The following is a 12223-nucleotide window of genomic DNA, read 5'->3' on the forward strand; positions in this document are numbered from 1 at the left end:
TGTTGTTGAGGTTGTTTTTTTAGTATGTTTTCAGACTGAGAATGATAGTCAAAAAAAAAAATGCTGGGAAAGAGTAAAAAGAAAAAACAAGAAAAAACAAGCTGGATCAGCAGATAAATTTCAATATCTACAGTATATACAGAATGAATTAGAGAGACAGAGAGAGAGAGAGAGATTGGGAGATATAAAAGTGGATTAGAGTAAGGGAGAGGAGAGTCTATTTACATGTACAGTATATTTTATATGTGTGTGTGTGAGAGAGAAAAAATATAGAGAGATAGATGATAGGTTTCAATGTCTACAGTGTAAGCATGTACTGCACCTGACAGGTGTTCATATACATATCTAGGCCTCTGAGCCTCTATCAGCAAATCTGAATCTCTTGGGGCAGTATAGGGAGCCCTAGTTACACACAGCTATCAAAATTCTATGTACTGACATCAGACAAAAAGGCGTGGATTATCTCACCTCCAAGGTACCAATATTTCATACAGTTGCTCATTTTCCTGTAGGAGGAATTTCCAGGTTAGAAGAGAATAAAGTGAGAATTTATTAAAACTTAGAAAAAACATCATTGAATAAAGTCCCTGAAATATATAAATCGATTAGCGATTATCCAATTTCTGTTTTTGCTGTAAAACTGTGGAATCATCTCCAAACAAATTTAAGGCTTGGTAATAAACTTCACAGTTTCATGAATCTCCATAAAAGTCCTCTGTTTAAGTTAATACCAGAGGATGGTATATTTTTTAACCTTGCCTGTATACTTCACATGTATACATTAAAAAAAAAAACAACGAAAGGTTTATGTTATGTTTGTATGTGTATGATTGCCATGTTCCAGCTCCATACAACTGCTGATGAAAAGGGACCCCATTAAAGGGGAAGGCTAGTAACTGATCAGTGGGAATCAGTGGAAATACTGGGAGATGATTGTTCCAATCCTTATGGGATTCATTCAAGAGTTCATTGTATATCTATTGTTGTGTGAAAATGATTTGCTTCAGCATGGTCTCATATTCAAGTAATGTGCAGTTTAATGCTTCCAGGTTAGCGTCCCTGGTCAGTGACGGGGCATTAATCTGCACATTACTTGAATATGAGACCGTTCTGAAGCAAATCATTTTCACACAACAATAGATATACAATGAACTCTTGAATGAATCCCATAAGGATTGGAACAATCATCTCCCAGCATTTCCACTGATTCCCACTGATCAGTTACTAGCCTCCCCCTTTAATACTTGTGATGTGTGATGCAATGTAAATTGCTTTACTCAACTTTGTGATTATCATGTTTTGAATCAATCATCAGCAAAAAAAAAAAAAAAAAAAAAAAAAAAAACCTGATTGAAATGCTTGGTGTCAGAATGAAGTGGGAAAATGTTTAAGTATTCCTTCTATTATTTTGTTTCTTAATGATTTTTTGTCTTTTGTTTATTGATTTGAGGGGGAAAATGGAGTCGTGACTAGAATGAAATGTGTCTGAATGTCACATGTTTGAAGACAAAAACAGGTGAACACAGCTTCCCTAGATGCAGAGATAGCATGAAAAACTGGTCTTGATATTTGGTCTGATTTCAGTACAGCATTCCATTCAATTCAATTCAACTTTCTTTTCTTTTTCTGGAAATTTGATTTATTTACATGCATACATAGAAGACGATGGTACATATATGGTATGGAATGTATGCAGATACATTACACAGACCTATGAGATACATAGAAATACAAGGAATATACAATACAATATCAATAATTGCTTACGTCATATCTTCCAATCCAGAAATAGGAATGAATGTAGGGACAGATTTGGAATCTTGACTCTCAAGCCAATATGGGCGAATCAGATTTCATAGAAATCATTCCTATTAGTCATCCAGATTTGTCTTTGCAAGGGAAGAAGATGGGTAGAGTACCTCCATAATGGATGCATTAGACAATGATTAACCCTCTGCGTGCCACATTATATTACCATACCTCCTCATAGGTTTGTGTGTGTCATTCATGCACATTTTACTCATTGAAATAGAAAGGGTTAAAGATCTTTATGGCAGGGAAGAATTAAAGAAGATGATGCATTGAGCTCAGTCTGTGTATGTGCTGTCAGTGATTCGGCATTTACCCGTTGAAGACTAGACCTGAGTATACTTTGGCAGGTATCCATAGGAAACAGTCCTGAGTATACTCGGGCAGTTGTCCGTGTAGGAAATGTGTGTTAAAGCAAAATTAGCTAGTTCTCAATGGGTTAATGGTTATCTTCCAGTATGTTGGTTAAATCTCAAATTGTTTTGTCATTTCTTAATTCCTGTTTTTCTTCTCTTCTTTGTTTTGTATTTAGTTGGGGGGGGGGGTTAAATGGGAAGCTGTTTTGTCCCGTGACACTAGGCCCAGATCAACTTACTTCTGCTGTTAGCAAAAAGTCCTTTAAGCTAGATTTATTATGACAATCATACCTTGGCAGCTGTGTCTTATTTGATAGGCAGGGTTTTCAAGCATAGTATGTGTATGGTATTGTGTCATTTTTGTAAGAAAGGACAAATACTATAGGAGATCTCTTCCCAGTGGGAGCTGTCATCTATGAATTGGTCTCCTATGAGGCATGGGGAAAAACATCATTAAATCACTGACTTCGGGGACATGAGATATTTGTATTCAGGGCTTAAATGCTATCTGTTTGTTGTTGGGGTTAAACTAAGGTTGTATTCTTCCGAATGACCTCATTTTTTCCCCTACTGCCTTTATGAAATGCATTCAGTCTCAATGTACATTTTAACTTTAAATGGCACGCTGAACTGACATCATTGAATACTATTGTGGAATGTCGACGATGTAAGTGATGGTAATGTAAGATTATAAAGAGCCAATTGAGGTGCTTTCGAACACTTCACAAGGCAAGACTGTCATCCTTTATTCAGTGCGACAGAAATAGGTTTCAAGTGTGTTTAACCAGCGGCTTGTTTGGTGGAGGAAGAATTCATAGTGTCTGTTTAAAAAAAGAAGAAGAAATAATAGTCATCCCAAGACTGTGATCTGATGTCTTTATGTGGGAGTTTTGCAAGTTTTGTTTGTTTGTTTGTTTGTTTTTTGACATCACTCAAGAATTTGTATGAATGGAAGATCTTTAATGCTATATCTCCATTAATGACAATAGATGGCATTAACGAATGGAAAAATTTGTAAAAATACTCCTGGACATCATCTTGATTGCGTAAGTTATTTCTATTTCTGCTGTGTTTGACATCATGCTTCACTTATGTGTTCTTTTTCAGGTGCTTACACATTTCTTTAACATTGCAGTATGCATTCTTCTTTATTCATTTCTTTTCAGATGTTGGGATACCAGAATGAAAAGAAACAAAGCTCCACAAGTCTTCACAGGTATGCTGATAATCACAGTTTGTTCAGACTTTTTGTGATGATATAATTTGTATTTTTCTGTGTATTTCTTGAACCCATTCCATGATTCAATTTGCTTTCAGTTTAAAGGGGATGGCTAGTAACTGATCAGTGGGAATCAGTGGGAATGTTGGAGGATGATTGTTCCAATTCTTGTCGGATTTATTCAAGAGTACATTATATATCTATTGTTGTGAGAAAATTGTTTGCTTCAGAATGGTCTCATATTCAAGTAATGTGCAGTTTAATGTTTCCAGGTTAGCATGCCTGTACAGTGACGGGGCATTAAACTGCACGTTACTTGAATATGAGACTTTTCTGAAGCAAATAATTTTCACGCAACAATAGATATATAATGTACTCTTAAATGAATCCCACAAGAATTGGAACAATCATCCCCCAGCTTTCCCACTGATTCCCACTGATCAGTTACTAGCCATCCCCTTTAAATTTTGACAAAAATTGGTAACACTGAGGGTACCGGTACTGTGTTGTTGCTATCAAGTCCTTCGTTGCATTGTCTAAGAAAAGAAAAGTGAAATAAGTGCTTTTACTCAAAGCATAGATAAAAGCAAGTGAGGTATGTAAGATAGATGAAAGGTAATTTAAAGTGAACTCGGGAATCAAAACTAAGCAAGCACCAAAGCCAAAAGTTTGCATGACTTTTGATTAAGAATGTCAGGTCATTGACTAAAGGAGTTGTAAGGTGAGACAAACTTTAGAGTTGTTTGTTGAGAATGTTTCTTTGTGTGTACATTTCACGAAATGGATTCATGAGCTTGGTAAAAGTATCAGTTCAGGTTCACATGTAGCTGCCCTAACTTAAAGTTACATTCTATAGATAGCTAATTTTGATGGTAATGGTGCCCCCAAGGGTTTCTAACTTTAAGTTAGGGATGGTGTGAACAGAACCCTCAGTTAGGTAACTTTAAGTTAGAGCAGTGCTTCTTCTAACATGAGGAAATCTTTTGACTAGGACATACACTGAATGATAAAGGCACTGTGAAGCATCAAAGTTACCAGAGCCCATGTGAATATAGTTAATAACTAACAACAATATGTTTGACTCATGTGAGAGCCAGACTACTTCTCATAAATAAATGTCTGTGTGCAGATGTGTTGTAAGCATGAAATGGGGGTCAGTGGGGGTCACTGGTAGGTAACCACAGTTCTATTGTCAATTAATGATGAGCATTGTGTGAATGTAACTTATAACAAGGAGCTTGTTTACCCAACATCAGTGATGGTGTGACTGTGTAAACATCTCTATTTTTGGCTGAAGTATCTATATATGGCGCAATTGTATCAATTTCATTGTGGATTTGACAGATGGCAAAATCAATAAGCAGCTATATTTATGCTGTGACAATGGGCACATTGTTATAACAATCTACATGTTGCACCTGTTTTGCTATTTCATTGTGTCACACCTTGTTGCACCTGTTGTATCACTGGTGTCACAGTGCCAGGTGTTTAGAAAAAGGACAAAATATCAAGACACCTGGATTAAACAATGGACAGGCAGAACAGTCAAGATTTTAGCTTTCATACAAACAAATGAAGAGTAGATTGATAGCACCAAACAAGATGCTCTTCAGTTTATCACTGAACAAGTAGCACCTAGAAAACATTCATGTGTAAAGAAATTTTATATGAAGCAGTCATTTGTTTGAAGATTAATGGCTTTACAGTAACCATCTGTTCTATGTTTCTCAAAGTCTAAAGCAATTTTGCATCTATAGGTAAAGTCTTTATAGATCTCATTTTCTCCTCTTCTCCACTCTTAGCTCTAAGAAGGCAAGTTTGTTTGTTTGTTTGTTTGTTTCATATCCACCTGAGAAGATATGCCTGGATAGCCCTTATTCAGCTGCTATAGCTGGTCTTCCATGGGGTCATGTTGGAGGTTGGGTGGGACCACTTCACTGGGTTAAACACCCTGCAAGTAGTAAGATCTTGTCCTCTCGTCTTCTCAGGACGGAAAAGTGAAAAGGCGTGATGTCACTTTTTGACTTCTGCACTTTTCAGTCCAAGAAGGCAAGAAGGAGACAAGATCTGAGATTCTGGCCTTCTTGGACTTGAAAAGTAATGCAAAGATGAGAAGGCAAGGAATTACAATCTTTTCTTCTTTATGACACTTGTGTGCTTCCATACTCTCTCTCCCACGTTAGCTGGCCTACATGCAATTTCCTTGCTGAGTCCTGAGAGTTGTTTGTGGGCTGGTCCATTAAAGGTGATGAATCCTAGGCCATAAATATTGCCAAAGTCTTGTTTATATTTCTAAATGTAGCCAGGGGGGATACAGAAGATGGAAAAAAAGAACAGAATGTTGCAAAGAGAGGGGAGGGGGAGACAGTTTGATGGGATAGTAGAGCAAAAATAAAGAAGAAGAAGAAACATTTGAGCCACGCAGCTGAGATTTGACAGACTGCATAAACAGATGGTTAAACAATGCAAGCTGCTGCGTGTGTAGTCGGTGACGATGATTTGAAAGAAGTGGCCTGATGTAGGCATTTACGAGCCAGTGGATTGCTTCCAAATAAAACTGTGTATTCCATAAAAAATGGTGTGTATAGGATCCTTTGCCTGCTTTGAATGTCCAGCTAGTGTTTATTCTTTCCAAAGAAGGAAAAGAATATTTAAGAGAAAGTGCTGTTTGATATTATTCACATGTTTACCACATAACCTTTCCATACCTTTAATTTGTTATAAATAAGTGAACTATAACTGTCTCATTACAACGAACCTTTTCTATCTGTGGGCCAAGTCACGTAGACATTACGTGCAGTACATGCACCTGTTGGACTTGTTTTCAATATAGCTGAAGAATGTGATCTTTGTACAAAATTCAACAAGCATGAAATTAACACTCAGCAACAGCTGACTTGCAAGAAGCCATTACATCCTAAAATTAAGTGATAAAATATCAAGATATGAAGCCCATATTTAATTATCATTAATGTTCTTATCATATATACTGATTTATTGTTTATTCCTTATCCCTTTGTCAGATCACCACTGTAGGGATAATTGCCAAATGACCATGCTTTTAAAACGCATTTACTTATGAGGAATTTAAGCTGTAAAAGTGGAAATTTTCATAATGTGAAAATTGTTCATGCATTTCGCATGACACAAAATTAGCATTAAAACAAAAAACGCATGAGCTGTTGGCATGTTGTATGTAATGCTATTCCGTTCTTAAATTTTGCTGAAATAAAAAACATGAAAATTTGTCTTTCTTGTGCACAAATTTACTCACACAAAAATGTCCACTTTTTAAGTAGTGGATATCTATTGCCTCTATGAGTAATAAGCATGTCTTGTAAGTGGTGGTTTAAAGAGAGGTTATCAGTTGGTGTAATAGAAATGATGTACAATCATGAATTTTTTGTTTTCTGTCTTTTAAAGTAGTATGCATCTATCGCCTCATATGAGAAATAAGTACTTCTTGTAAGTGGTGGTTTGATAAGATGGTATCAGTAGGTGTAATATAGATGATGTACAGCCATGGAATTTTTGTTTTCTATCTTGGAGACTGAAGATTTTCTGTTCAATGCATCATGCAGATGTCAAAATGATAAGCTACTCATACATCATGGTTGCTTATTTCATAAGAGATCACCACATTTGATCCTCAGTCATGAATTAACAAAACCTCAAAATGATACGACTTCACTGAAGGCAACAGAAGAAACCTTCATTGAACGTGGAAGTTGTGTTTTTATCATCGCATTTCTGTACAAGTAAGCAGATCGATCTGGCGCACTTTTCTGAATGCATTATTTTGACACTGGTATCACACTCAGAAGTCATTTTTGCTGTCATTAGATATGCTCATGGCTTTCCTAAGAGAGCAACCAACTCCCTTCCTTCTATATTTACAATGTAACAACAAAGAGTTGTACTTCCTGTTTAACTTTCGCAAGTGAAAGTTATTTGTAATTGCTGCTGCCTGCTGACATCGATCGTTATTGATTCTGTTCCTCATTGTCAAAACATCAGTAGAATACTAAAAGATTTTCATTCAGTTGGGGATTTGAGATGTGATATTGAAGAGAAAAAACTTAGATTGAAAAGAAGTGAGACAAGAAAATAAAAGAGAGAAAAAGTGAGGAGAGAGAGTAGAAAACAGAAAAGTTGAGAAAGGAAACCTGGAAGGAGTTATACAGGAGACGAAGTGCGGATTTCTCCAAAGGATGGCGTTGCCCTGCCGATATCTCATCAGAGTGTTGGCTGTGGAGGCCCCTTGACAATAATATTTGCAGCCTAATCTGGCTACGCGCCATTTGCCAACAAGACTGATAGGCCCACAATGGCTGCGGTGGCAACTTTTTGCACAATCCCCCGCCACGAGATCAACTCCAGAGCGAAAGGAGAAGAGAGAGAGAGAGAGAGAGGGAGAGAGGAGAGAGGATGCTGGGCCTGCCAATAAGGGATATGGATGCTTCTTTCGGGTGGTCTGAGTCATTTGCAATTCCTTCACCTGCACTGGAGCTTTTGTGAATCTAAAATTGTTGAAACCTGTGCGTCAGAGTCCAATCCAAATCGCATTGTTAGTAGTTACCTGGGAGGACAAGATTTGACAAGCTCTCCGGTTGTTGATGAAAACTCTGACTTGAGGCTGCACATATCAGATTTTTGACAACACAGCAAAACTCTCTCAGTGCCTCAAACCAAGGAGCATGCTTAAACATTTCACTCCAAACCCTCGAGTTGAGAGGTATGAGCCTTAAGTTGCAAAGACATAAAGGGTGTATTTCAAAGAGGAAATGTCTCATTCTGCTCCTTCGACTGGCACGACAGATTTACATCAGTAGTCAACCTGTGCTGACAAAATCAGTACCTGATAAATGATGTCTGAAGTGCTTGTTAAATCTTTTACAGAAGATTTTAGGGCATGTATATGTTATATCTGAAAAAAAAAAAACTAAAGGTGGTTTACAGTAAAATACTTTGCAGCTTACGTGGAAGCTGGCTGAATATTAAATAAGTTTTCAAATGACTGTGAAGCAATATTATCTTGTGCAAAAGAGGACCTAGCTATTTATATGCATTGCAAGTCCAAGCAGTATATAGCAATGCTGCATGAAATTATGTGTCGGGATCAGCTAGGTAAATATCTTTATGATACAGTAATACAGTATGTATCAAATTCTAAACGGTCTTGTGCTTTGGATTTGTCATGTTTTCAATCTTGCAAGATATATATTTGATAATTTTCTAACAGGCAGAGTCTATGTTGGTGTAGATAGACGTTCATTCAGTTGGGCGAAATTCATTATCTTCCGTGAATGTTCTCTGCTTATGTTTCACATGTGTCATTTTTCTATGACAGGAAGTATTTATGTATTCTATGCAGCGAGTATTTGTGTCATCTGACATAAGTGAGGTGTGAACTCCCAAATGTTGGAGGAATATAAAGTGATCAATCAATAGTCAATTTACTTGGCATGCATAGATCTGAACTGTTAAACTTTTAAAGCCCGGAATAAGACTATCATTACAGTTTGGAAGTGTTGAAAATTGCGCCAGCAACCTGCGTCCTTGAGACTTCTATGAATTAACCATGGTTCGAATGTAGGTGATGGTCTATATGAGTCATACTACAGAGACCGGCCTGTAGTCTGATACCTGAATGTTTTATTCCTCTGTATGATTTAGATCAGAGAATCAACTTTGCATGGTGTTTAAGCCAAAATGGAAATTACAGGGGACAGATGATCCATTATTTTCTTCCTTTCAACGTTTTTCACAAATTAATGACTTTGAATTGAAGTGTCCGTCATTAGCCATCAAAATTTGAAGACAATGAGTGTGTCAATCTTTTTGCTACAACTGAGAGATATGAAATTATGAGGTGCTCCTCTACCAGCTTTGATAAGCAAAAGATACGGAATAACTGATTTTTTTTCTCTGTTTATCTTTAAATCAATCACAATTCAACAACATTGAACAATGTTATGATATCCACAAGACAATATCAGAAGCTGCTAGTGATGGAATACTTTTGTTGCTGTTCAGAACCATCAAGGATTACATTTTTCAATTTTTAATGTTACAATTTCTTCTTCCTTTTTTCCCCCTGTTTCCACAGGTTATGAGGGAAACTCATTCACAAGTTTTGACATAAACTGCAGTGACGACATCCTGAGTGCAGGGACGGAGGCAGTGGAAAATGATGCCTATCTCATGTTCTGGTAAGACATTCATATCATAATTTATTGTAATAACTTTATCAATAGCTACCTAAAAACCAACACAAACCACCTCTCTCATCTTCATTTCAGCAAGTGGTTTTATGACTCTACAATTGCCATCACTGCTACATCTACTTTATTGCAACTCCACTTTAATAGACTTCTTTTATCCCACGATGATAAAAATTTCACTTTTGATACCTGTGTTATTAATGTTGCTGCAGTGTTTATCACTTTTCATGTTATTAAACCATGTTTGCTTTTCTGCTATTACTATTAGTTCTTCTAGTACTACTGCTATTTGTATAACTTTTACCGCAGCTTCAATTAATACCATAACTAAAATTACTTCAAACTTATTTCACTACTAGTAATACTACTAATGATATTATATTCGCATTACTACCACTACTACTACTACTGCACTGCTACTGGCACTGCACAAACATGCTAGCCTCCAGTTTTGTTTTCAGGCCATCGTGAGGTTGTCTATAAACTGCAGGCTAATATCTTATGCTTAGCATGCGCAGTACTTATGGGTAAGCTGTCTGCTTCCTATTAGTGTACACACAAGATGTCAAAGCGTGTTTAGGTATGTCGATTTAATAAATGCTCCGATGTTCTGTATGCATAATGTCTTTGCATCAAGGATGACCTCTGTTTACACACCATACTCTTCTGTAAATATGGTTGACTCATCTTCAGCATTCTATAAGGGCTATCTCCTTGGCTTAAAACTCATTCAAACCTCAAAGTAGAGGTATTGATAACCCGTTATTTACATGTTTAGCTTATGGTTGCTGATGGCAGTGAAAGCCTTAATACAATGCCCTGAAAAAAAAAAAATGTATTGGAGGGAATGCTGATTTGGTGTCTATGTCGCATGTATACATTATCTAAATTGATGATGTTGTGGGTGTGATGTTGTTGTGCCTGAAAGAAGGCACTGTCAGCTAAACTTTTCTATGTGAAATATTTAATGGCTTGAATTAATGGGTAATAGAGGAAATTCACAGTGAATTATGTAGCTGGATAATGATCACATCCACTGTGCAATGTATACCTCCTTTTGAGTGGTGAATAGACCAGCTCATGGAGCTTTTGTCGTTAAGAAATTGCCCTGTTAAGACAAGCCATCGTCTTTCATCAGTATCATCAATACTTTCATTTTTGAATAGCACTTTGTCTTGTGTGAAAAGCCTGTAATTGATTACATCGATAATGATTGATAGGGGGAATTTGCCTGCCTGTGCTGACATTTAGTGAACAGAATACAAAGCTTCTTTGAGTGATGCAGAGAAAAGGAATAATGTTGCTGATGAGGTACCATCTAATGCAGTAATGTTTCATTCCATAAGCTAATTGCAGCTGTAATGTGTTTTTGAGGGGTTATTTTTGCCTTTGAATAGTGCAATGTGATGCAGAAAAGTGAGGCCTGGCCATAACAAAGTGAAAAAGTGCAAGAGAAGTGTATTGCAGGCCATTAGTGAAACGATCCTTCCAGGCATTGAGTAGTAATGGTGCATTTGCTTCCTGTTTTTGTAAGTCTGTGAATGCAGTGTTTCAAATTGTGCCACTTACTGCAGTCCTGATGTTTGTAGGGTTCTACTCTTCTAATAAACATCACACATAATGCAGTAAAATCCATTTTAACTTCAATTTACAACCCATTTGAGCTGCCTGAAATTGTTCACTCAATTGATGGAGGAGGATTTAGCAAAATTTTCAAGATAATTTGCACATAAACTTTGCTGCTACATTTTGTGGTGCATTTACCTCATTAGCACAGGGTGAATGCAATTTTAGAATAAAATTTTGATTTTCTTTCTCAGTGAAAATCAAGAAAGTAGTGTACCTGCATGGAGTTAGATTCATTCCATCATGAATAGTTATTTTGGCACCACAGTCAGAACCACAGTGCACTAATTCTCTCAAAATAGAAAGAAAGGACTAAAACAAATGAGCAATCCAGACATTGACTTGTTAAGGCTGTTGTTTTGTTTTGGGTTTTTTTTATCAACAAATTGTCACCTTTTAACCAACTTTCATCCATGACACGGGCAGACTCTCATGTTCTGTTCATGGCTTGTGATGTGCTTCCTTCCAGACTTGGTTGGCACACAAGTTTGCTATTGTAAGAGGTCTATTAAAGATGTATGGCACCGTGGTCGTCATGCCTACAAATATTCCTTAATGCATTTCTAAGACAAACAAACTAACTAACAACATGATCAGGAGAAAAGTGTAGGTGTATGTTTTGACTGATATTCATTCAAACACTGGCACATGCAGGATAGACTTTTTGTGTGGGGGATGGGGGCGTCTATATCCCAAAGAAGGCATCAGATGTAGATTACGTATTTCCCTGACTCTTAGTTGTCAAGTTTTAAATAGCTGTGCATGTTAGTCATTTCCATGATGGATTGCATATGTAGTGAAGCTCAAGGAAAGACTTCAAAGTATTAAGGGTGATCTGGCAAAAAAGAAAAAAAAAAGGGGGGGGGACATGAATTTCATCCCTGTTGAAAAATGGAAGAAATTATATCTTACCTGTCTGCTGTCTCAGCTTCATAATTTAGTAGTGTATTTACATGTTGTGATTATCTTCTAGAAACAAGATGAGACAA

At 36.8% G+C, this 12223-nt stretch overlaps 1 protein-coding gene across 1 annotated transcript in view; it reads left to right on the top strand.

Moving 5' to 3' along the window:
• Nucleotides 1–12223, top strand: part of LOC139721459 (WD repeat-containing protein 89-like) — a 146895-nt gene that overhangs the window by 62711 nt on the left and 71961 nt on the right. Inside the window, exons 5-6 of the mRNA XM_071632775.1 lie at nucleotides 3332–3381; nucleotides 9494–9596. Coding sequence (XP_071488876.1) covers nucleotides 3332–3381; nucleotides 9494–9596 — 153 coding nt within the window. The remainder of the gene's footprint in view (nucleotides 1–3331; nucleotides 3382–9493; nucleotides 9597–12223) is intronic.

The sequence above is a fragment of the Diadema antillarum genome, unplaced genomic scaffold, assembly GCF_040938485.1.
Source record: "Diadema antillarum isolate AM-2024a unplaced genomic scaffold, OU_Dant_1.0 scf00000143, whole genome shotgun sequence".
NCBI lineage: Eukaryota > Metazoa > Echinodermata > Echinoidea > Diadematoida > Diadematidae > Diadema > Diadema antillarum.